The sequence below is a fragment of the Falco biarmicus genome, chromosome 2 (assembly GCF_023638135.1).
Source record: "Falco biarmicus isolate bFalBia1 chromosome 2, bFalBia1.pri, whole genome shotgun sequence".
Taxonomy (NCBI): domain Eukaryota; kingdom Metazoa; phylum Chordata; class Aves; order Falconiformes; family Falconidae; genus Falco; species Falco biarmicus.
In genome coordinates this window covers 96,463,697-96,489,803 of record NC_079289.1, presented here as the reverse complement: position 1 = coordinate 96,489,803, position 26,107 = coordinate 96,463,697, and the positions used below count along the sequence as shown (strand labels likewise).

Here is a 26,107-nt window from a genome sequence, read left to right as displayed (position 1 = left end):
ACAAGATTAATGCTTTTGGTACTGTATTTGCTGAAGGAAGAATAGTTAACTTCTCGACTTTCTCCCATGCTGCTCTAGCAAAGAGTTAAATTCTGCACATTGGTTTCAAGCAAAATGATGTAGCTTGAAAATATGGCTATATAGCTATAGTCATAAACAACTGTAAAAAGTAGTTTATAATATTAAGCTCTAGAACTCACTTCTAGATGGCATGTTTCTTTTTATTAATGGATAAAATGTTATTTAGCATGCCAGGCAGTCAGCTTACAAAATAAATAAAAAATACTTGTCTTTGCAGGATAGTTTTCTGTTTTTGTTGTAGTGATGACTTTTCACATGAGTGCCTCTGAAAATAAATCCCGTTCACCACCCTTCAAAGGCATTTATTCTGTCTGTCTGTATATGTTTACTACATGCTGACTAGTGTTTGCTTGTTTTGCATACTGTAAATGTCAGCATATTCTAAACAAGAAAATAAGCTTTATTTATTTAAATAGTATTTAAAGAAAATAAACAAGGTCTTATAGGACTATTTCTCTCTGTTCCTGCATCTTAAAACAAAATGATCTCCTAAGTGCATAAGATAGCCTGTTCAACTGAATGTATGCATAGGCATTGAGTTGTTTCAGGTAATAGAATAAAATATGCACTATAAAGTGTTTGTGTACATGATATTAGTGATGCATTTTTTTCGTTTTACTTTTGGTGAGTGTCGAAAGACTTGGTGAGGGTATAGGAGTGTTTTGGGGGCTGGTGCCATGAGTTTTGAGGAAAGGGCAAGAACACATGGGGAAGAGGACCACACAGGATGGTGGGACTGACGGTCTTGGTTTGCATCCCCAGAACTGCCGTGAAGCCCCTCACTCTTTGAGTAAAGCTGACAGAATTAATCTATGCCTGGATATGTAGGATATTTTAACTATTTTTTTTACAAACTGTTTTTTTAAAAAAACTTTTTTCCTTTCTCTTGTCGCGCTCTCTTCCTATCCCTCCCTACTCTTTTTTAGTAATGTTTTTGTTATTTATTGATGTACATGTGGAAACCAAAAGCACTTGGTATATTTTAGAAAAGGTACCAAATTTGATAGCTTGAGAAGAGAGGGGTTTTTTTCTTCTATCCCTGCCCCTCTTTGGGGTCTCAGTTCAGTCTTAAGCCTCCCTGCCACACATTGAAACACTTCTGTTCCCCCAGTTTGTCTGTAGTCCCTTGCATCCTACTCCCCATGTTGGCCTCAGTTATCTATCAACTTTGGAGGTCAAGAAGCTATTTCTATGCAGATCGTTCTTGCTGCTGGTAGTGCCCTTCTAAGCTCTACCCAACCTCCTCAGGTAACTGTTTTCATAAAACCACAAAAATATGTTTTGGGAGACATCACTGTTTTGTCACTTTTGATCTGTGCTCTAGTTGGATCAGGGTAATTGGTGGGGGAATTGAGAGGGCAGGACAATATGAAAATAACTGGAGAAAATCAGGCTGCCATTTCTGGGAGAGAAGGCTGCTATTGCTAGTGATTTTTTTTTTTGAGCAATAAACAGCATTGAATGTTCATCTTTTTTTAAGTGGACTGAAGAGTTGAAGACAGTTGAGAGGTGTCTGTCTGCTACAAGGGGAGAAGAAAAATCATATGGATTGAAACTTGCTATCTGTTAGCATAAACTATTGCAGGTAGAAACCAGTAAAATAGATGAGGAAATTAATACTTTGAAAGCTGAATATTGTGATTGCTGTTTCATTGGGTCTTACGATATTTCAGAAAGTCTTCTGTTATCTCAGCGCAAACTTTAAAGAGGTTTTAGATTATCACTCCCAATTTTTTTGAAGTAACTTAAGACTTTGTATTGGAAAACCAATTATTTTTTATTATGAAAGTTTCTGTTGCATATTATTACTTAAAGTTATTTTGTTATATTCAGCTTTCTAGGCTAAAACGAGAATTGGCACAGATGAAGCAGGAGCTGCAATATAAGGAAAAAGGAGTGGAAACTCTGCAAGAGTAAGTTAAGAGTTTGTGGGAGGATCTTTTTTTCTTCTTTACTTTATATGCCTTGGAATGAATTTCCTAGAAGAGCACTGCCAAAAAGAAAGAAGGTTGAAACCTCTTAATCGCTTTTCTTAAGAGTTTCTGCTACGATTGTGATGTGGGGTGAGAATAGTGTGAAATGATGGAAGAAGGGTTGGACAGAATTGGTTGGATTGGTTTATTTCATAGATTCACATGTGAAAACAGTTATATAGGCCCTGTTGTTTCCTTAAGATGTTGTCGAGGTGGGATTAGATTTTTAGAATTTTTTCCAAATATTTTCTGGAGATACCTCCTGCCTGGAGCGCAGCCCGAACAAAGCACCATGCAGTAGAGCAGCTTCCCTGCGAACAGTACCAAGGCTTTCTGGCTGGGCACAGTATTTCTCCTGAGGGGTACGCTGTACGCCACAACACTACCTCTTCCTTTTACCTGATTGTCAGGCCACCTGATTCTGCACAGTATAACTGATTTGTGTGTGTAAATCTGATGGTCTGTGAGACCTTGGATCTTGTTGCATGTGTGCAGAATGAGTGCACGTAGATGTGACTCCTTGTCTCCTCTCTGTGAGTAAAGATAGCTCTGGGCAATTTGCCACCGCTCCCAAGGCCATTAAGCAGCCTGTGCTCTGTTTCCTTTGCGCTCAGTGGTGGCAAAGGTTGTGAACGGTTGTGGTGACCCTCTCCCTGCCACTCTTCCTGCAGGCCATCAGATGGGAACTGAGTGACTTCCATCTGTGTGCTGCTTAGTCACCTACACAAACAGCATATACATGGAATGCCCAGTGGGATAAGGAGAGAGGTTGCAAGGCCATGGAAGAGGTGGCAAGTAAATACAGGTTGTTGTGACTTCCAGATTTGTTCAACAAGGCCAGGGGCTAAGACCATATGTTGAAGTGCTCTTGGATTTGCGTTGGATATGTGGCCGTGGCATTAGAAATCTTGGCCTTTTTTCCAGCTTGCATGTGAATGAACTGCCTAAAGCAGGCGCTTCCTGAAAACATTGGAACTGTTGCATGTCTAATGAATTTTGCAGCGTAAGTACAGTACATGTGGAAATATTTTGAAGCTATGGATTTATTGCTGCATTGGTGTTACAAAGCATGCACACTTTGCTTCAGTAATTCTGGAAAACTTCCAGGGATCCTGGAGCAATTAGGTTACTTATTTTCCAACTTTGATTTTGATAGGTATTACATTAACAAAATGATTTAAAGGGAGATACTCAGATGCTACTTTTAAAGGAGAGGGAGTAGCCCATGCACTTAATATTGATGGTTTGGTTGCTGAGTTGTGGATTGGTTTTTTTTGTGTGTGGTGGTGGTTCGTTTGGTTTTTTTTTTTTCAGCTTAAAAGAGTTTTGTTTTATAATGCATTTTAAAAGCTTCAGAAAAGAAAACCTGTTCAACCAAAATTCTTCATTGGCAGATATAATGTAATAATTTTCAGGCATAAATATGTTTTTATTGACTACATGAAGGTAGTTACAGGTAGCTATGGGAATTGTTAATGTATGATATTAACTGAAAATTAGTAAAATAAAGCACTCAGTATACTGAAATAGCAAATATTTTAAGAAATATTTTAAGTATAGTCAACATCTTAGAATAGTGGCCTACATATATGAGCAGTAACAGAACAAAAGAAATTTTGTCATGGGGTTCTTAATCATACTTTAACTGAGTAAGAATCACCTTGCCTTTTCTACTTTCTTTAATTATTTTCTTTTCCTGGTTATTGGGTTATTTTATGGGTATAGGTTCAATTGTTTTATAAAAGGACTAACCACTTGACTAGGATGATAGAAATATTTGAAGGCCATTTGAAACTCAAGATTATTTTAATTAATATAATTCAAGATAGTCCAGCAAAGTAGTGCAACTTCCTGAAAAGTAAAGTCTGCGAATGGATTAAGAATACAAATGCTAGTCTTGGATTTTAGCCCAAGAGAAGTCACCCGTACTTCAGGATGGGGGGATAGGAGAGACGTTCAAGAGAGGAATTATTTTAAAGCGTATCTGATTAGTCAGTAGTCACTCTAATAATCTAGTTTAAAAGTTCAAGCATGACAACTCAGTGCTTCAGTGCTGCTCATTGTTGCTGTTGCTACAGTCACTCCATGTCTGGTTGGTGCACTGGGTGGTATTTGCTGTTGCTCGCTGAAGCTGGGGAGAATGTTTCGCCTGTGCGTTATCTGGGATTGCAGTGAATTTCTGACAGTGCTTGTGCCTTGCTGAGCTCTGCTGTCTGCAGTGACGTCTTCACGTGTGAACCAGAGGCTTGTGGGTTTGTTTTTGTTTTGTGTTTTTAAGTAATTTTTTATTTACCTTTCTGATGAGATACATGCTTTCTTTTGAGGATTTTGCTTCTAGTAGGAAGTGAGTCAGTTTGGAGAGTACTCACATTAACAGGTGAAAAGAGAAGTTTCTCTAGCCTCCTTGTGTAGTCAGTAGACAAATCACACTAAAGTCTGACTGTGCTCTAGTTGACCCTGAGCGATCTCTCCTATTCCTTGTATTTGTTGGGAGAGAAAGGTCACTAAAATCAAGTACCAAAGCTGATGTATTTCAGTTTTTGCATATCCACAGAGTAACTGTATTGTCTAAAAAGTAACACGTTACTCCTTCTTTAACACAAAAATGCTGATATGTTTTTTTGTTGTTGTGGTTTTTTTTTTTTTCTTTTTAAGTTTCTTACATCTCAGACATTCTCCCCTCTCGTTACCTTTTCTAAATTTTTGGTCTGTGTAGTTTTTCTTCTTTCTTGTGCTAGGTCAAATCCAAGTAACTGCCAAACTGAGAATGGCACACATCCTGTTCAGCTTTTTTTAAGTAATTTTCTTTGCTTTATTTCAAGTATAAGCCAAGAACAATATTAGGACCTGTCACACTTTGGGCTTTACATCTGGCTAAATGTTTGCTTTGAAAGTGTGACCAGAATGGCATTATGAGCAGGTATCAGAACCTGCTGCCGTCCAACTGCCTGTGCAACCTCTGCTGGTTACAGCTCTCAGAGATAAACATTATGGTGAGGGTGGTTAAGTTGTTCAGTATTTCCATTGGTTTACATTGCTGTTTGATTCAGATGCCTTTGTTAAACACAAATCTGTTGCATTGACATTTACCACGTACAGTGTCTGCCTTGGACGAAGTTTTGTTTTCTGTCCTTTTTAATTTTAGTAAAATGGCTTAGCCATCTTTGAGGAGAATAAAAAAAGAAAAACATCACAACAAAACAGAAAAACTTTAAACAACTAGAGAAAAGTGGGGTTTTGTGGGGGGAGAGAGGATTGAGGGTTTTTTTTAATGCTTCTACAACTCCAGTATAGTCAAAATTTCAAACTTCATAATGCTGCAGTTCAGCTTTTTTGTTAGAGCTGTATTTTCTACAGTTTCATCCAAATTTGGCAATGTTGTAATAAGCCCTTGGACATCACCGTCTGCCGTTACCCACTGGAGACTTTCTAGAGCTCCCTGTTGAAAGCCTGCAAAGATCTCACCCAGCATGATGCTGTTCCTCAGCCTCCACAGGTGCCTTTGCCCTAAGGTGTGGCTGATCCTGTCGCAGTCCAGAGTTACAGGGTTAAAGATGAGCCTTTCCTGGAACAAACTCCTTCCTCTGACCTGGTGGCAGGGACTGAGAACTAGGAACAGTTCTTCCTCCCCTGTGTTTTCAGTGACCCTTCTGCTGGAAAGCAGGAATTTTTGAGGAAGGAGGCGCTTAGCAACAAAGGAAACGAAAACTTGGCCAGTTGACTGCAAGAGCAGAGTAAATGCTGTGAGAAGTTGGGAGAGACAGGGAATTAGGACTGACTAAACAATTTGTAGCTACAGACTAGAGGATATGAGACCTGACAAAAGCTTTAAAGTTGGATTTTAATTCAACTACAGACCTGTGCTTTGGTGAGGATGGGGGGACTTGTATTTGAAAGCACATGGCGGAAAACAGGAACACATAAACTGCCATATAGGACTGAAACCACTGCAAGTGCATTTAATAGTCTGTGTATCCTAGAAACATCTTCCTCAGAAAATGTGTATTTTATTCATGGTTCTGTGTATCAGTTGGATGTTCATACAAAGGTCTCACCTGTATTTGTATCGTGCTGCTTTCCATTAATAAAATGGAAGATTCTTGTTAACTTTATGAAAGGAGGAAAAAAACGCTAACAGACAGGGCGTAACAAGTAATTTTATAAGGTGCTTAAGTCAATTTGGGTTGACAGAAATACTGATTTAAGCTCAGATATTTCTGGCAGTAGAAACTTTTCTGATTATTTCCTTAAACAAATACCAGTTGGTAAGTTGGGCTCCAAAATTACCATGAGTATGTGGGTAAGTGGACAAAAATCTGGTTGAAATTAAAACATTTTCTTTTCCTGAAATGCCACCTTGGACCTGGCAAACAGTATAATGAGCAGCTGTGTAGCAGGCATTTTTGGATCTAATATTTGGGTGGAATCTATGTTCTTAACATTAAGGTAACCTTCAGATAAAACTACATGTTATCTTTTTTGTGTAACTTGTAGTGATTTGGATTAGGTTTTTTACCATGGTTTTACCTAATCCTTTCAGGATTTTAACTAAAAATTAGTGAAGACTCAAGAAAACATCCAAAAAAGAAAAGAAAATCAACCAACCAAACCCCCCATCTTTAATCCACATGACATTTAAGTCCTTACTTATTCTTGAACAAAAAATCACAAAGGCTTATACATTTTCTTATGCAACACGGGAAAATTACATTTAAGTAGAAAGCTTAATGTTTGGACTCATTTATGTTGCCTCCAAAAGTAGGAGCTGTCAGAAAAAAACCAAACAAACCAAAACCATAGAAAACCAACCTGCATTTTTTTCCTAAATATTGTGAACTGCACAATAAAACCACAGGGCTTTCATTCAAGCATTTTGATTTTTTTTTTTTATTTTAATATTTTAATTTCAAAGCAACTAATCTGCTGCAAGTGGAATTTCGCTGATTTTGTTTAACTGACAGAACATGCTGAATGGGTGTTGACACTCTTAGCTTAATATAACACCTACCTTGAAACCTTTAGTTATTATTTTAAGTAAGAATTTGAGTATTCTTGTCATATATCTATAGTTATAGTATAGCCAGTCCTACTACATCTTGTTATAAGTTGATGTCCTGTGTAATGAGCAATGGATGTTTTATTTTTAATTCTCTTAACCAGAGACACCCTTTCCTGGAGATGTTCATTCTTAGCGTTGGCTTAGGGACCATTACCATACCACCTTTTTTCTATGTACACACTTCCTATGCTAGATTAACAGGAAAACTGAGGTTTTAATATTTTAACAGGAATTTAACACAATTTTCACTAATTGCTGTGGGTAGTCTGTTAAGATCCCGTAGTCATTTGTTGTAAATCCAGATGGTTCTTTTAGTAAGTTCTGCAGAGTCTCTAGTCTGGTTCTTTTATCTAAAAATGAAAGCAAATTATCAAGATGATAGACTGAACTAAGTTTCTGTGTCCTGATCTGTTGGCCTTTACTATTGTGAACTGTTGGAAAAGAAGTTGAAAACTCAGACAGTGGATGTCCCTCTTAAGGTGAGAGATTTTTATGTCAAATGGAAACAGTAGTACTTCAACCTGATGTAGTGAGTAGTGCTCTTGCTCCTTGTTGAGTTTGCATTTATAATCTTCTGGGATGGTCTGGTGTGATGTTCTTCAGTGTGGGACAATGACGTCTTCTAGAAAAGATGCTCAAAGATGCCCATAATGGCAGGAAACCACTGGTAGTAAAATTTTACAAATTAAAAATTTCTTCCCAAGAAAATGAAATGCCTTTGTTAGAAACCTCTAAATCAAGGTCAGATAGAAGTTCTGGAAGAGATGTTGCAATGTGTGCATGGAAAATGTGACAGCTAGACTGCCAATATCTTTATCTTTTGAGTTATTACCACGTAGGCTAGTTTTAAGTTGACTCTACTTTTGTTGTTTGAAATAGCCTGTAAGACATTGCCTGTAAGTAAGCAGTGTGTTAGGACATTAAAACCAGGAAATTTGTTGGTTCTGCAGAACCTGGACAGATAATTGCATTGCTTTGTCTTTAGAATGTACTTGTCATTGAGTACTGTGTTAATTCCAATTAGACTATCATTCTATTCCCAGAAGTGTTACATGAATAAACAAGAGGTCTTAAAACGTCTATGCACTTTCTAATTAGGTAATAAAATTACTGAATTTGTCTTAATCTTTTCAACAGGATTGATCGTAAGATGTCAAGTGCTCATACAAACTATAGACTGGATGAAGCACAAGCTATAATGAGTGAGCTTCGAACCATAAAGAAGGCTATATGCACAGGTGAAAAAGAAAGGCAGGACCTTATGCAGGTAAAAAATATGCTGCTGAACAAATAGCTGCTATTTTCCTCTATTTTCTCTTTTGTGATTATATTGGGGTTACTCAGTTTAAGTAAGGAAATAGGGTAGCCTAAACTGATTTTTCTATTTGATAATTGCCAATAGCAGGCAGCTCAAAAGAGGTAAGTAGTCATCGTCTATACTGTGAACACAAAACTTTATATGCATTTCATTTTATATGCATTTCATCTTAGATAATTGTCATGGTTTAACCCCCGCTGGCAACTAAGCACCAACTAAGCAGGGGAAGAGGTTTGGAAGAGTAAAAGTGAGAAAACCACTCCCCATGGGCAGACAGGTGTTCAGCCACCTCCAGGAAAGCTGGGCTCCATCACATGTGATGGTTACTTGGGAAGACAAATGCCATAATGTTGAATGTCCTCCCACTTCCTCCTTCCTCCAGCCTATATACTCAGCATGACATCACATGGTGTGGGAAATATCCCTTTAGCTAATTCGGGTCAGCTGTCCTGGCTGTGTCCCCTCCCAATTCCCCGTGCCCCTCCTGCCCTCTCGCGGGCAGGGCCTAAGGAACTGAAAAGTCCTTGACTTAGTGTAAACATCACTCAGCAACAACGAAAGCCATCAGTATGCTATAACATTGTTCTCACACCAAATTCAAAACACAGCACTGCACCAGCTGCTAAGAAGAAAATTAACTCAATTCCAGCTGGAACCAGGACAATAATGTACTATCCTTACATTTAGATCAATGTCTTTATTAAATATAGCTTTCCATTGCTGCTGACTATAGAGACTGCTATGAAGTAATTATGCTGCATTAAAAAAAAATCAAAATAAGTTTTATTTATTTGTTTTTCATTTTGTATTATAATGAAGTAGGACTGAGAATTCATGTGCTAAAATGTTTATCAGTTTGTCTACCATGTTTTTCCTTTTATAAGCATTTCACAGAACTGGATCTCTGTGTCACTGTGCCATAGTTTGGCAGTTCTCCTTTTCTTGTCCCAAACTCTCCTCTTAAGCACCCATATCAAGACACATTAGTTGTGAGTGTTCTCTACAAAACTCTCAAAGAATATGAGCAAATACAATGTATACAGAAACCATCATGCAAGCTTTATTTTATGAATCTGAGCACGAGGATTGAAGGGACATAGGTGCCTGAGTAGTGATCTAACTTTTGAATGGATTCTGTACCCTGCTCTTACCTCTTAGTTGCTGTGTCAGTGTTATTAATGTGATAGAAGCTTGATCAAAGGGCTGCAAGCCTCTGCCACCACAGGGACTACAGTACAGAGTTGCCAAAATATGCTGCAGATACAGAGGGATGACAAGGACAATTTTCTTTACTCAGTCTTTGAACTGCTATATGAAAAAAGGCATCTGTTACCTACATTTTTGGGACCGTATTAAATTAATATTGTCATTCAAACACTTTCTTTCCATTTGCTCTCCAGTAGTGTTTCACTGGGGTTTGGTTTTGGGGTTTTTTATGTTAAATGATAGGGGCAGCTTATAATCTACATATAATGAATTTCCATGGTTATACAATTATTCAGTCTCTGATGCGTTACCCAAAAGTCAGCTGACGGACCACAAATCCTTGTTCAAGTAGAGAGAACTTGAAGTTCTATGTCTATAAGTCACTATGAAGTTTCTGCCTTGGCAACTTTTAACATGTTTGATATTATGTGTTGGCCAAGTTTTGAAGTGATTCTCAGTCTTCCACATGCCTGGCTAGTAAGGAATGATTAGACAGTTCTTCATGGATGCAGTGATGCACGTTTTAGGAAACTAACTGATAATTTAAAGATTTGTGTGTGAGATCTTGGAGCAGCTTAACTACTGGCCTTGTTTTGACTCCCCCACTAGATTTCTTTCCCCCCCGCCCCCTTTTCCTTATATATTCTGTTCTCAGTGGTACTAGATCCAGCTGTAATCATTGAGGTGCCTTGAAAATCATATCTGTTAAACCAACTCTAGGTGCACTTGCAGTTTCTTTAAATGCAGTGTTGAGGGAGTTAGAAGTCTAGGATCAAGCTTGGCATCAAGGATTGGGCAGTGCTGGCTGGCAGCAGCAGAATATAGAGGTTGCACAAGACTGAAGGAAAAATGGAAAGTGTTGCCATCCTTCCTCATGGGTGTATGTGACATACAGGAAATACCAGTCTAGGAGGTATCATTTTTCTAATTAATGACAGTGTGTTATGACAGCATCCAGTAATAGACATATAGTCCAGGAGAATCTAGGAAAGAGTTGTTCCACACGAGCCTAGAATGCAAAACAGTTCTGCATGTGTTGTTGCAATTGATATAAGGGATTAAATGCCATAGTTTACAAGATCTACAGCTGTAAAAATTGTATATTTCTGCCAACTTACTGTGCTCTGCAAAAGTATCCAGCTTTCTGCCTGATGTTTTTTTTTTTTTAATTCTGAGGAAAAAAATATTAAATACTTCTGTTGTCACCAAACTTTTCTGTGCTTTGCCTTTTTATAATTAGTTGAAGATTAGTGTTACGGATTTATTTAGCTTTGCCAAACAAGCGCAAGTCTATTTTAAGTATCTTCCTAATGAGTTCAGAATTTGATTTTTAATTTATTATCAATTTTGAAATTGTTTTGTCCTTGAAAATGCTACATTTTAAAGCTATTGTTGGTAAAGCAAGCTTTCTTATGAAAAACTTTTTGTTTTGAAAGCTGTTTATAGAGGAGTTTGAAGTATGATGTAAACAGGTGGGGATTTATTTCAGAGAAAGGAAATAGACAATTTCTTACTATTTCTTAATTTAAATCTGGCCACTGTAGGTAACAGAACTAAACATAGCAGAAGTGACTAAGTCTTGTGTAGGTGCCTGGAAAATTGTAGCTGCCATAGAAATATGATAATTGGATTTAATTGTGTGGGAGAGAAGACTGACAAGGGAAGAAGAGGGTGGTCAGATTTACACTGGGTGCTGTGGTTACAAATAAAGCCAAATATACAGTGTCACTGCTCAAAAAAAGTGAGCAATCTTTTATATAAGATTGAGTAATCAAGGTGCGTGGTCGGGTTCCTGAAAGCAGTGTGTGTGCCCTCCCACCTGCCCAATCCCTTTCATAGTTTTTTTTCTGTTCCAGTATGTGTATATGATTTTAAAATATTGTCCATTATCCTTAGGAAGCATTGGAGTTTGGTTTTTGTGGTTTTTTCTTTCTTTTTTCTATTACTTTCCTTTTGTTACCCATTAAATAGGCTAAGTAGGCTAGATGTGAACTGCACTGGAGCTGTACGTGGCAGAGATCTCCCAAATCAGATAGCATCAGACAGTGATGAAATAACTGTGCTCATTTCTCTCTTTTTGGGTAGGTCTGGGATGGTGTGCCTAGAACTTTACATCCATTTGATAGGCTGGTCTGGCAGTTTCTGTGGGATTACCATAAACAATTGCTAAACCCCAGATGAAAGATGGATTCTTCCGTATAGCTGGGGAGGATATTAGTCCTAGAAGTTCATGTAGATTGTTTCTATCTAAAAGTATGCTAACTCATGTTGTGATCTTCCATGTTAGGATTGCGGGAGGCTGTGCTTTCACTTAACCAACTAGAAGGACTCAAAACATATATGCTTACCCTAGAGCATAGTTACATCCGCACATAGATGTAATTTAAGGTGATGCTACTTGGTGGTTGCCACCTGCTAAATGCTATGTAATTTTTAAGTAGTATCCAGGGTTCGGCAACTGTGCCTGGATGGGAAACCTGTCCAGCAGCCAAGCAGCCCTTCCTTACCCGCCAAGGAGATGCTGGAGGGTGTCAGGAGTACATAAAGTAGCTGAAATATGGGCAAAAGTTTAGATTTAATTTCTGGCATCAAGATGTTTGGTGTTAACATATGCTTCTAACATATAATGTGTTAGCCAAAGGTGCCAGATGGGACGTAGCTTATTTGGGAGAAACGTCAGGCTTTCTGAATCCTCAGTTTTTGTTCATGTTACTGGCTCTACTTACTGGGAAGAGGACATGTTAGATGTTTGATGTTTGTGTAGCTATGATTGGAAATTATTGTTTCTGTGGGTTTTTTTAAACCCATTAGGGATCCATCTTGATCCTCCATACAGCAGGAAACTGACAGGACTGGGTGATTTCTATTGAGTTTTTAAAAAGAGAGTTAGTCAGGAACCTGCAATTTTCAGTTATCATAAAGTGGAAGTCACTGGTTTTCTTTTTGCCATGGTATGGAGCAGTTAATTTTGCAGCAGGTCTTGGAGGGTGAGGGGATGCTAGCTAAGGGCTTCTTGGTAATGTAACTTGAAATTGAATTTTCCTGTCTCAGGACTGAGAAGAAACTATTTGTCCTTCATACTAAGATGGCACAGTTCAATTGGGAGGTGGCAGTAGAACTGGCTTTTTTTGGGGACCCAAGGGAAACCGAGCTTCTGGAGGCAGGTATCGGTAGCCTTGTCCCACTGCCAGCATGCTGGGCATTGCACTGTCCTCTGCCCCTGCCAGTGCTGAGCACCAAATCCCAGCTCCACTTGCATCTTGTAGTACCACCAGATGGAGACTGAAGTAGCACATGCTTGCTAAGTAGCACGTGGTGTGTACCTACATCTCTGCCTGCTTTTCCCTAATTGGGAGAGAGTTGGGGTTGTTCAGCCTGGAGGAGAGAAGGCTCTGGGGTGACTTTCTAGCAGCCTTCCAGTGCCTAAAGGGGGGCCTACAGGAAAGCTGGAAACAGACTTTTTACCAGGACATGCAGTGATAGGACAAGGCGGAATGGCTTTAAGCTGAAAGAGGGTAGATTTAGATTAGATTTAAGGAAGAGATTCTTTACTATGAGTGTGGTGAGGCACTGGAACAGGCTGCCCAGAGAAGCTGTGGATGCCCCATCCCTGGAAGCGTTCAAGGCCAGGTCAGATGGGGGTTAGAGCAACCTGGTCTAGTGGCAGGTGTCCCTGCCCATGGCAGAGGGGTTGGAACTAGATGATCTTTAAAGGTCCCTTCCAACCCAAACCATTCTATGATTCCAGGAAGACAGAGTGTGTGTGGTTGGTGGGGCGGCAGGGAGGAGGACAGGGCTCCCATTCTTGTGGCTAGGGAGCCCACTCATTTTTCGTTCGTCCTGCACCAGGCTGGGTATTTTCCCTTTCTTTCATCCCTAGTGGAGGCAGGCCTGAGGGAGGACTAGTATATAATGAGAACAAAGGGATGGGCTGTGTATGATGGAAATGGAGGCCACCAGAAAAAGCTGCTTTTTTTGGCTAGTTTCAGGCCTGCTGTAATTTGTGGATGTTTCCTAGGCTCTGAAACCAGACGCTTTTTTCTTCAAGATGGTCTTGCTGTTCCTGTGAGCAGCAACCAGTTGCTGTTACACAGGTTTGTCCTCTTGATGAATTTGTTGTAAGAAAAGACAGCATTGATGTGTTACTCTTTTTAAACTGTACTTTGAAGACTGAGAGATCTCCTGGTGATTGGATATGAGCAATAATGGGGGCTTGTTGCTAATAAGCAGCTGTCAGAGCCACTGAGATACCTGAGGGCCAGCCTTTTCCCAATACAGTGCTCCAGACTTGTCCCTGATTCTGTAGTTTAGGCACTGGAGTAAGTGGTTTTGAGTTTTTATGTGTATTTTTAGAACCAAGTGGTTTGATTATGTTATGATTTATAAAATGACATAGCTTTTCAAATTTCTGAGAAATCTTTTTCATGCAATTCGATGTGAATTTGAAGTCTTTTAACTTTTGATGAAGGGACAGAATTTAATTTCTTAATGTCTTTTTTTTAAACATTCTTTCAACGCATAGTACTTAGGACCTCTGTCATAAATGACTCTGCACAGTGATTTTGTTATTGATACTACATTATCTTTAATTTTTGAAAAAGAATACACAATCAGAAAATAAGTGATATTAACAATTTTATCTTTGTAAAAAGGAATTATACGAACCTTCCAACCACACTTATATTGTCAAAGAAGTTATGGTTCCTATTTTGTGTGATTGTCTCTTACTCCCCTTTCGCCTTAAAGACTAGATGTCTCTGCTTTACCTTCACAGTTTGTGTCATTGTCTAGATATGTTGCAGATATCCCTTACTTAACCCAAAGTGTAAAATACCTTTTAACTCTGTGAACTTTGGGTAAGAGACCACAAGGGTGAAATCAACTGTCATAAAAATACAATCAATACAAGGTGGATGTGATAGCAGTAGTGGCTAAGGAATGTAACCTGTGCAGAAGATGGCAAAAGTGGAGATGAATCTCATTTGTCTTCCCTATCAGTTAGCTTGAAAGTTGACAGCTGCTAGATTGAGAGAACTGTAAGCTATATAAAAGCTAAAACATGCACAGATCTAAAACAAGTAATTTTAAAATCTGTTTACTGTCAGATGCATCTTTTAAAAGGAGAGGTTTATTTCAAAGCAAAGCTTCTGCATGTTGATAACACTGCAATGAATTTCACTTTCTGTAAGTAGGTCTTTTTTAAGCTACCTGTCATATTTCTAAAACAGAATGTTTTTCTTTGTTTTCTATTAATAAAAGGATTATAAAAAGCAGTTTTTCTAATTTTTTTTTTTTCTTTTAAATCCCTGCTCCTATAGAGCCTGGCCAAGTTAACAGATGGATTCAGGAATAGCTGTTGTATTACAGATTCCCTGCAGGATCTCCAGCACAATTCTAGTTCACTCAGTGACTCCTGTTTACCTCAACAACACTGTGATGCTTGTTCTCAGACTGACATCACTGGAGAGGTATGTGTTACTATGTGAGACATTTGCTGTAGAAAATAAGCTGCTTTTTTACTGTGGTGATACATCGTTATTTCTTGTTTTAATTTAAGAGGTGTTGGCTGTAGCAGAACAAAAAATCCAAAGCAATATTGGTGGTGAGGGAGTTGCATTTTCTATTGCTCCCAGAGCATCCGAGCAGTGTTTTGTGGTTCTGCTTTTTGAGTGTGGCACAGGGGCTTAGCAACATGCTTGCAGGTCAGTGACAGGTAAAATCAGTTCCCAGACTCAGCCAGCATGGCAGAGCACTTCTTGTGTCCTCACTTTGGTGACCACAGGTTCATCTCATAAGTAACAGCTCTTACTGAGGTGTCCACGGACCTCTTCTCTTCATGTCACCAGCTCTGACTTACTGATACTTGTAATGATGCAGGAAGGAAGGAAATGCTTTAACCAGCTTGAAGTTGCAGTAGAGACCTGATTGTGCAACAACATGAGATTTTAGTATTCTGGTAGTGATGGGTGTGTATATTTATTTATTTAAAATCTTGGTTTTATCATGCTTTTCATTGTTATTCATATACATCAAAGGTGTAGTGTAGACTTCTGCTGCTTTTCTCTGAGACAAGAGAACTATTTGCTGGTCTCCAAGTATTTTTCTTAAAAAATAACAAAATTTCTGATCTAGTCTGCCATACCTTTATGCTCAAATATGCCTTTAAATATGGTATTTGAGAAGAATGTATTAGCATTCCTTGGAAATAGTTCTGTGTGAATGAAATTGTGTATTCCAAATAATAAAAATTTGGCTTGCACTAACACTATGGCAGCCTAGCTGTTCTTCAGCAACAAAACATTTGTTTCTGTGGATGAGATTGACAATAAAGCCAGAAGACAACCTGTTTGTAGTTGGTTGGTACTGTAGTTTGGATGTTATTCTACTCTTGGTTGGAAATTTTATTCAACTGTGTAACTTCTCAGTTGTAGGCTTTTATCATCCCATTTCTTGTCTATTGTCTTCTTTCACTGCTGACTAGCTGCCAGGTTGCATATCTCCAGATGGCCTCTACAGAAGAGAAAATCCATGTTTTTAAGAAGATATACTCCTAAAGCATCTAAGAAAACTTAGCTAACACTAGGCTGTCTTTCAGTGTGTTAGGTAGATGGTGCCTTTGGGATGTCATTTTTCAGACTGGTGGTGGATGTGATTATTCAATTCCAAAACAAATTACCAAAAGGAACATAGCAGCATTTTTCTATTCACAATACACATCGAATGCCATCCAAGACAAGCTAAGTACAGTCTGAAAATTGTGTTTATCAGATATAGGTCGTTGGGGGGTGGTGGTGGAAATTACATAATTATATAAATTGTTTTCCTGAATTATTAGTAGTGGAATGTGAGTAAAAAAGAGCTGGAGTTTTTACATGTGTGATGATGAAGAGAGCAAAAGCAGCAGTTAGATGACAAAGCCAGAGGTGCAGCAATGTGCTTAGATAGGGACTTGAGTTTTAACTATTAGATTGTACATATACATCCTTAGAGGAAAACTGCTGATGCTGTTGGGTGGAGAGAAGTTGCTGTAGAAACTGGTCTGTAGACAGTAGGAGTTGTAGTGTAACTGTTCTTTCTTTCTAGGACTGGTTCAAGGATCAGGTGATGCTTTTGTGATAGCGTTTAAAACACACTAATGATCTAAGTGCTGGGTAACATATTGCAGTACAGTAAATGTAACCTGAATTACTTCTAATTAAACTATCCATAAAATAGCTGCATCAAGTGGTAAAATATTTCAATTACAATACTCTCTGTGTTTTAGGCTTGGATGAAATGGAAAAGCTGTGACCATTCATCTATGATCCTGTTTGCTAACCCTTTATTTCCAAGATCATAATTTATTGGAAGGGCTTGCTTCTGTGTTTTTGGCAATAAACCAGTTTTGTATTTCTAAAGCTTAAAATTAATCTTTATTATTACTGCAAGCACTGAAAATTTTTAGTGAGTCCAGTAAGTGAGGCAGTTATGCCTTTTATTATGAGAGTGTTTCTAAATTCTCATTTCTCTCTCTCTTTTTCTTTTTCTCTGTGTTCTTCAACTCTGCAAAAGTTTGGGTTTGATGACAAAACAAGACTTGTAGACAAAGTAAGACTGAACTGGCAATATGAAGAGGCCAAGAAAAGGTAATTAAAGACAAATTTGTTGGTTTTTATTTTTACTCTTGTGATTATAGTTTTCAAAGTAGAACTGGAACCAGCCTCCTAGCTGAAATGTCTTTAGGAAGACTAATTTGCCTACTGTTGAGTAGTTCACAGCTAATAAAAGCTTAGGTAAACTTAAGACTTTATCATAAAATTATTATATTTGTTTGCAGAGATAAAGTCAAATGTCAGCCCCATTCTACACTTGTATAAACAAAAAATTGCAGTAGTTTTTATGAACTGTTTTATGGGTTTTTTTGTGTTGGGTTTTTTTCCACCTTCTTCTCAAACCTCAGTATAAACTCTTTAAATTTACACTTATCAGCCTATTCCCTCGGTATATTCGGAGCTTTGCATACCTGTGTTCTAAGTTTAACGCACTGAAGTCGTGATCTCAGTATGAAGAAAGAATGCAAAACTTCCTGTGAGATAAATGAAAAATGTTCAGAGCTGAACAAAAGGATACATAAAAATAAATGCTGATATTGAAAAAGATGTGTTAAATAAAAAGAATAATTACTTGGAATAGGTTAATTCTTCACTAGTATTCAATGTAATTGCTTATTATAAGCATTTCTTTTGTGGGTGGAGGTCAGTCTTGTATTGTTTTTTCATGGCTTTGTAAACCTAATTCTTATTTAGTACTAAAAACATCTACTAGTATAGTTTAGTAAGTCCTTATTTAACCTCATTGTTTTTTAATTATTTGCTGCATATTCTGGACAGTAGTGTCTGGATGATGACTTGAACACGGGAATTTTGTGCACTTATGATTATTTTAATTAGTACTGATAGAATAGTCCTTTATTAAAATAGTCTGACACTTAAAAGATTCTGTTTAGTTAGCTTTGAAAACCTTAACGTTAGTTTTAAAATTTTTTTTTAAGTTAAGATTTTTCTTTTCAACTTTGTCTATTTTTTGCTAGGTTTTTTTACATCACTCAGAACAAGTTTAGTACTTTTGCCTTTTTTTTTTTTTCTTTTTTTTTTTTTTCATTTTATGGTGACTTTTCCTGTGGGGGAAACCATAATGCTGTCATATGTCTTGGCAGGTACTGGAAGCTTTATAGCAACTCACAATGTTGTTGTTCTTGGAAAATTTACCCACATTTGGATGCAGTACAGGCTTCAAAAAAAATTTACACTGGTACAGGCATGTTAGAGATACACAGCTAAATCTTCAGGATTTGTAACTGGAATGAAAGCCTGCATTGTAAAGTACTGCATGTGAATACCATTGACTATTACCTAGTAAAGGCTAAATGATTGGGCGAAAAAAGGGCAAACCAAAATCCTGTCAGTGTCCTGTTTGGTCACAGACTTAGGCCTTAGCACTTAATAGCTCACTGATAATTTAGGGCTTCATGACAGTTGCTGAAAGAAGGATAGAATTTGGTCTTACACTGCTAAGTTTAGCAGAGCACACTGGTGCTGTGAAGATCATACTTAATGTTTTTGGTTCTGTTTTCTGACATACCTTTTCTATGTGTTTTTCAAAACACTTCTCTTCTTGTGTGTTATTGCAGGGAGAAGATGGAGTGCTGGGGTATTTTCAGGGGTTTTTTTTGTTGGGTTTTTTTTTAGTAGCGGAAGCATTTCTCAGCTGGAAATGCTGAACATTTGTTTCTGCATGGAATGCAGTATATCTGAACATCAGAAGTGAGCTGGGGTTTGATGTTAAGTGTAGAAAATCCAGGTAACTAACCTTCCAACTAGAGAATAGTGATTGCAGTAAGGGTAGTTTTACTGTCCCAGGATCACAGCTCTGACAATGGGCTGTTATTTAGCAAAAACATGTTAGTTACTTTAAAATAGTAGCCTTATTCTGCCCAGTATGTTGTACGGAAGTAATCAGCTTTCGGCTTTTGAGTGGAACTGCATAAAGCTCATTGCCCCTACCAGTTATCTCTGTGGTTGCATTCTTCATTTATCATGCATTCCTTCCCCTTAGCTTGCTGGCATTTCTGTAGGACTTTTGTCTCTACTAAATATCTTTGTGTTCGGTCTCCCTTGGCTGGTGAAATATCTACTGTTACTGCAGTGTGGGTGATAGAATGTGCTGCGATGAATTAAAATCTACAACGTAGAAAATTAAAATGCTACAGTATGTCACAATTGCAAAGCAGTATATTATGACTACTTGCTTGTCAAATGGGGTGTGAAAACATATAGCAAATAAGTACAACAGGCAAACTATCTTATTTCCAAGTTTTAATGGGAGACTGAAAAGACTGTAGGAGAAAAGTATCTTTTCCTTAAAGAAAAGTGGGGAAAAAAGCCCCACAAACTGAAAGGCAATGTGTTGCATTTTAGTCACTCTTGTGAATCTAGACAGAAGATCATACAACTCTAGACAGAAGCAAAATACTTGCCATATGTAGTAAAGAAGTTTTTTGTTTTTTTTTTTTTTTTTAAAAAAAAGTATGTTCTCTGTATATGATGTCTGAGCAAGTAAGTGCAGTGTTGGGATTTCTGAATGAACTATCCTGAGGAATTCAGGAGATGAGACTCAGTGATAGTAGAAAAGTTGGCTTATACTTCCAAAATATCTCTCCTCCCTCATAAAAGATAATGTGATTTTAATTCCTCCTTCAAAAATCTAACTACTGAGTGGTTTGGCCTTTGCATAAATTAAGACATTCACATAGCTGCTTTTTTGTTTTTTCGTCCCTTCAGTTTCCCACTGCAAGGAAGTTGGATAGTTTGCAATTTAATTTTTCCCATGGGTATTTCAGATGTTGTGAGCTGTGGGTTCTGACATCTTCAGCATGCTAGGGAAGAGGTCCTTTCTCCTGTGTCTGATCAGGCTCTGGGAGGAGGCATGTAAATTCTGTTTTAGCTCACCAATCATGCTGAAGAGAGGCTCAATCACTTTTTTTCAGCTCTTTACTCTTCTCTTACCCCCCCATTATTTTTAAATAAACTGTACCTTATTTCCATGAAATTTCTTCTCTCAGATCTGTCAGTGTGGCCCTCCAGAGAAGCAGGAGGAAGGGAGGCCCGTCTTTTTGAACAGACAGCCCCTAGCTGCCTGGATAAATACCGTCTTTAGTTTCAGTTGCTATTTCAGTGAGACCACCTCTCATGAAAGCATTTGCACACTGGAAACTATACCCCTCAAGCACTTTTCTGAATAGACTGTTTCATAGAAGGAGAAATCAAAAGCAAATTGTTTTTCTTTGATAACTCTTCAGTTGTGCAGTTCAGTACAATGACTACATGAAGTCTATTAGCAAAATATCATGAAATGTCATTGCTGCAGTGCCTCATATCCTATGAAGTATATTAATCAATAGATCAAAAATGATCCCTCTGGTAAGAAGCACCAAAATTTTTACCTGTGTTTGTTTTTGTTTTGTTTTGTGTTTTTTTATAATCCAGTCTGATGGTAGCTGACTTTAATGAAATAAAACAAGCATATCCAACCATTTTATCTAATTGGGGTGCAGAAGCAGTAATTTGTTTATGCCTTCTGTAAATTTGAATTCAAAGATGTTATTTTTCAATTCAATTGTTTAAATCCTGCAGTGGCTGTCAACAGATTAATTGTAGTCTTGAAAAAGCTTCCTCCTCAGCCATGCTTAATATTTCCATGTTCCCTTTAAGAATGTTACTTCTTTCTTTTCAGTATAGTTGCTGAATAGTTACTTTGTTACAAACTTGTCTCATACTGGAATTAATTTCCAGTTGGGCTTTTAAAAGCACTAGCACAAGCAGAAGTATATCAGTGCAATTTGTGCTTATACTGACAAAATACATGTTGGTTGAATATTGGGAGCAGTATTACAAGTACTGATACAATAACACAGGTATTTTCCTGTTAAAATTCACCTTGTGTAGGCAGGTTTCAAAGTGTAACTGCCTAATTTCTAGCAAAATTCAGTGGATTTGTATGCTTTATTCTGCTAAACTAATCTGAAAATCTGATTTAGGGATAAAGTAATTTATCTCATATCTCATAAATACATGGCTCAGGCATGCCAGCTAAACCTAAATCTTCCAGTGTCAGATTTTAAACACAAAAGTTTTTGGGTTTTTTTTTTTTTCTTCTAAGAGGAGCTGAGCCATGCTCTTGAAACATCTGAAGTTTTCATTATGCCAGTTTACCTGTGAATTGGGGAAAATACTAATTTGTCTCTATTGCTTTTAGCATGCTTTGCAGTTTTCCTAAAAGTGAATATCTAATTTTATCTGCAAAATGCCAGTGAAGTTTAAAGGTTTCATGAGTGTCTTAAGCCACTTTAAGACCTCCTTGTTATTGAATCAGGCTGCCAGGAAGGCTGGATATTCTACAGAGCATGCTGGTGTTGTCCGCCAAAGCCACAGTGCCACATACTTGCAGGAACAGCCAAAGTAGACACAGTGGAGAAATTTTGTGAGCATTTGGCTGAGTTCCCCAGCTTCTTGTTCTTTCCATTTCTTTCTTCCCCTTTCTCTAGCCTTCCCTTCTTTGGATGTAAATCATAATTTGCTCTCAAGAGGGTCTGTAAATACCAGAAATTACTGAGTTTTTACACCCTTCCTTATGTGTCTTCAGTCCCACAGCTACCTCCTCTAGTATTGCGTATGGGATAAGTTCTGTTACCTGAACTGGCAGAGAACTGGGTCCCATTATAAACCTAAGGAAAAGAGTAAGCTGGACTGATTTATGTTGATCATTTCTGTGTGTTCACATGATTTTAGACACTATTCTCCTCCAAATCATAACTGTGGGGTTTTTTTTATATCCCCACCGGTGGCCTTATCCCACAGGTAACAAAGGCCTCAGCTATAGAATGGTCTGATAGGTCACCCAAAAGTCTAGGCATTTAAATATAGGGGTGTTATTCGTGGTTTTTTTGTTTGTTTTGGTTGGGTTTGGGTTTGGGTTTGGTTTTTTTTTTCTTCCCTTAGAAAATTCAAACGAAGTAAGTCTGAAGAACTTGTTTAAGCTAGAAAGACCAGAACTTGTAGGTTAGGAAGTGCCAGCTGTAGCATACCCATATTTGCTTCTTTCACAAGCATGAGTTAGGACCCTTTGTATTGCTTCAGAGTATTTCCCATCCAAGGACACCTCTTGTTCATAATCTCAGTAATGCTCTAAACATGGGATTAATTGTAGTTGTAACTCTTTCATGTCACAAAAAGTAATTTTTTACTTAAGTCTCACTTCTCATGCTGTATTTTAATACATAACCTCTTCTAAACAGAAATGTTCTTGAGCTCAGCAGTATAATTTCGTTAGTGCTGGGTTCATATAGCAGTCTTGAAAATTATGTTCTAGACGCTAACAAAATCTTTTAGATACCCCAGATATTTCCAATGACAGAAGGATTTGCCCAGTTTTGTCAAGGGGGGTCTGCATAGATATATATATATAGATAGATAGATAGATATAACAATTCAGACATGCTGTGAATTCTGGAAATACATGCTTCCCCCTACCCCGCCCATGATATAGTTTGTGTAGTAAACTACTGGCTGTACTGATCTCTACCCTTATGCTATTACATCTACATTATCTTGGGCCAGGCATCATTCTAGCTACGTTAGTATGGCCATCTCAGGGCAAGTTTGCCATTTCAAATCAGTTACTTAAGATCACCAAGGTTAAACCTTTGTCATCCCACCTGTGCCCCTCCTGCTTTTCTGCTGAACAGGAGCTGTTATATTCATCTCCATTTGAAATTTTTAAATACTGAAATAAGCAGCAAGTCGGTCTGCCTACCTAGGAAAGGAGTCATTTGATACCACCTACTCGAGCCTGGAATGCAAGCTCCTCAGCACTTGTTATGCAAGGATGGGAATGGGCAAAATGCCTGGAATGTTGACGGCTCAAAATTAACTGTTTTTTCCCCAGGAATATGTTAAATTGCCCTATCAGTAGAGACCTCAGTGTCTGGCATTAGGCCAGATAAAAGTACACTTTTACAGTGATTACTCTTAAGAAGTACCTTTTAAAAAAATAGGAAAGGAATGAGAAGGAATTATGTGTTTCCAATAGGAAGGAAAAATAAGTTTGAAAAACCAACTTCATAAATTTATTTTCTTTAAATTGCAATCTGTGTCTAGTCATTGATTTATTTAAGTGGATGTTTAAAGTAGGTGAATGTATGCATTGAGTCTGAAAATGCAAAGCAGCTGCTTTTTTTCTAACATACCAGCAGTGAGAATGACTGGTATATTATAGGTATAAAATCTAGCGTGGACGGGCACAGTGAAGTTGCTTATTTATGGATTTATTGTGATTGGAAGGGAAAAACTTGTGTTAGGAGAAGACAAACTGCAATTATGAAACATGCTCAAAAGGAGGTTTTATTATGTTTTATTATATCTGCTCAGATATTTTTCTTCATTTCAGTGAGACCATAAAAGCCCTTAGGGATGTTTTCTAGCCAGGGAGATAAATTTTAAAAAGTTTATCACTGGTAGCTTTTTGGAACAACTGACCATGCGGAGGGAGTCCTTAGTGGAAAGCAAGCAACAGAATTCCCCAAAACCTTTGGTTCATTTGCAGGAAATACAGGTTGCAGAAAACTGGCTTATTGGTGATGAAGTTTCCCTCCCAACAGATTCCTGCATTATGTAGTGTTTTGCAAGTGCTTTTTCTTTGCTTAAAGGCAAAATGTAGAGATAAGAAGAGCTGCCTCAAATGTTAATAGTGTCAAGGGAATCAAAGTAAATACTGTAATAGGATTTTGAAAATCTTCAGTGATACAAACCTTGTCCACAGCAGTACTTTTCCCTTTAATAACACTATAAATAAGTTACTGTACAACAACTTTCTACTTTCAAGGTATCATCGTAACAGAAATTGAGAGGAAGAAACAAACAAACTGGAATGTCATACACAAAGGGTGTTATGTGCTCTCAGCAAGACCAAGAGTCTAAATTAAAACCTCTTGTATTGAGGGTGTTGTTTTACTTTACAGCACTGGAAGGGGGGATCCCACCTTCCCCTGTCGCATGCTGGTACTTCTTTCTTGCTTGTTGCTTGTGTTAGCATTTATTTGCTCTTATGATCAGCTTCTTACTCAGCCCACCCTGCATTAGAAAAAAAGCTAGCAAAACAGTTGTAACTGTTAAAATGAAGGAGAGTCAGTCTTTCAGTTACCTTATAAAACCACCCAGAGACTTCACCAGACACACCTCGTCATCTTTCATCCACAGGCTGTGTAAGAGCTTATGAGCATGGTCACTCAAACTATGTTGCCAGGGCTCATCTGATTCACACTCGCTTGCCAAGATGTAACTCAATTGTACCTGAATTCTGTAATTCTGTTGAAAGGACCTTGAGTCCCCATTTGTTTCATTTGGCACTGAACACTTGAAAATCAAGCTGTATATGCCTTCAGGAGTGTTTACTAAATCTTTAACTGCGCAGCAGCCTGGGAAGGGGAGAGAAGGGGTCCTGACTTTGCTCACTTTTCCTGGCCCTGACTTTTGCTTGATGGGGTGAGGTGTTCTCCAGGAAGCTGCATCTGGAATTCAGGCACAATAGCTGAAGCATGAAATCTGCGGAATATACGTATCGATTCACAATGGTGCTTTCAGTAGCTATTGGCAGGAAGTTTGTTATTAATGCGAGGAGGAGGAAATGGTATTGAAGGGCTTGATAAAGTATTCTGCTTTAGACTAAAACATAACATAATATCCAAGTTGTTTACTTGCTGTAAATGAAATCTAAGGGGGAGGGGGGAATCTATTTGACAAAAGTCACAGTAAAATTCTTATTCATACATGAATGCAGTCATTGCAGAATTACTTATATTGATACTTTTTTTCCCTTCCCCTGATAATAAGATAGCCAAATGCTTTCCAGATGTCAGTATGAAATAAACATTGCATGAGGTTTTCTTTTTAGATGGGGAAAAACTTACCTTTGTCATGTCTGTGCCTTTTCTTTTATTCTTAAACACATGTTACCACTCTGTGGATCTTCTGTTTGTTATGTGCTTTTACCTTGCTTTGTTTATTATTATCTTTCCTTTTTTACCAGATATTTTGGACAAAAGATTACTTAACTTACCAAAAGAATGCATGCATATCCCACTTTTATGGCTGGCTTTAAATGTGCTTTTATTTATTTATTTAAAGGGTGATAAATCTTCTATGGTGCACTGAACTTTGAGTGCTACCATTTCAAAGTCAAGACGAAACTGAAGTGTACAACTGCATAACTGTTATACAGTTCTTTAGTTTCAAATGTTCAAAAATGAGAAAGCTAGACCGTCTCTTACTTTTCTTTTAACTGTAAGATTCAAAAGTGCCTAAATTGCCCACATACCTAGCATAAATACCTAGCAGTAAAAGTGTTCTCCCTGTTATGCTTACATACTTTTTGATATTGCCAAAAGAAAAAATTGTGAAATTTCTACATTTAGGATTCTTTGTAATATTTGTAAAAGTTCAAAATTTGTTTTTAGCAGAACATTTTCTTAAAATGTAACGGTCCATCACATTGAGGTATAGGAAGCTACTTTTGGCTATAAAGCCTATTAGAAAAAAAATCAAGTTAGCATATTTATTGCTTGATTTGATGATGGATCCATCTAAAGCCGTTGTGTTTTGTAACCAATATATCTTTTGTCTAGACCAATATATTTTTTTGTTTTACTGACAGCTTACTCTTAAACGTTTGATGTTGGTCAGGACTGCCTAATATTTTCAGCCCCTGGAACCATTCCTCTACAAGTTGATCATGAATATATGGACCTTTTGTCACTAGATAAGCATCTTCCCTTCATCCTCTTCAACTTCTTGCTGGACTTTTGAAATCCCGAGTTAAGATCCAGTAGTAGAAGAATGAGAAATGAAATTATGATCAACTTCTTCATCTGTACAGGCA

At 37.7% G+C, this 26,107-nt stretch overlaps 1 protein-coding gene across 4 annotated transcripts in view; it reads left to right on the top strand.

The window, feature by feature from the left end:
- Positions 1-26,107, top strand: part of WWC3 (WWC family member 3) — a 103,778-nt gene that overhangs the window by 46,899 nt on the left and 30,772 nt on the right. For all 4 annotated transcript variants that reach the window (XM_056328433.1, XM_056328432.1, XM_056328431.1 and 1 more), the window contains exons 5-8: positions 1,915-1,994; positions 8,251-8,380; positions 14,956-15,105; positions 17,189-17,262. In XM_056328433.1, coding sequence (XP_056184408.1) covers positions 1,915-1,994; positions 8,251-8,380; positions 14,956-15,105; positions 17,189-17,262 — 434 coding nt within the window. The remainder of the gene's footprint in view (positions 1-1,914; positions 1,995-8,250; positions 8,381-14,955; positions 15,106-17,188; positions 17,263-26,107) is intronic.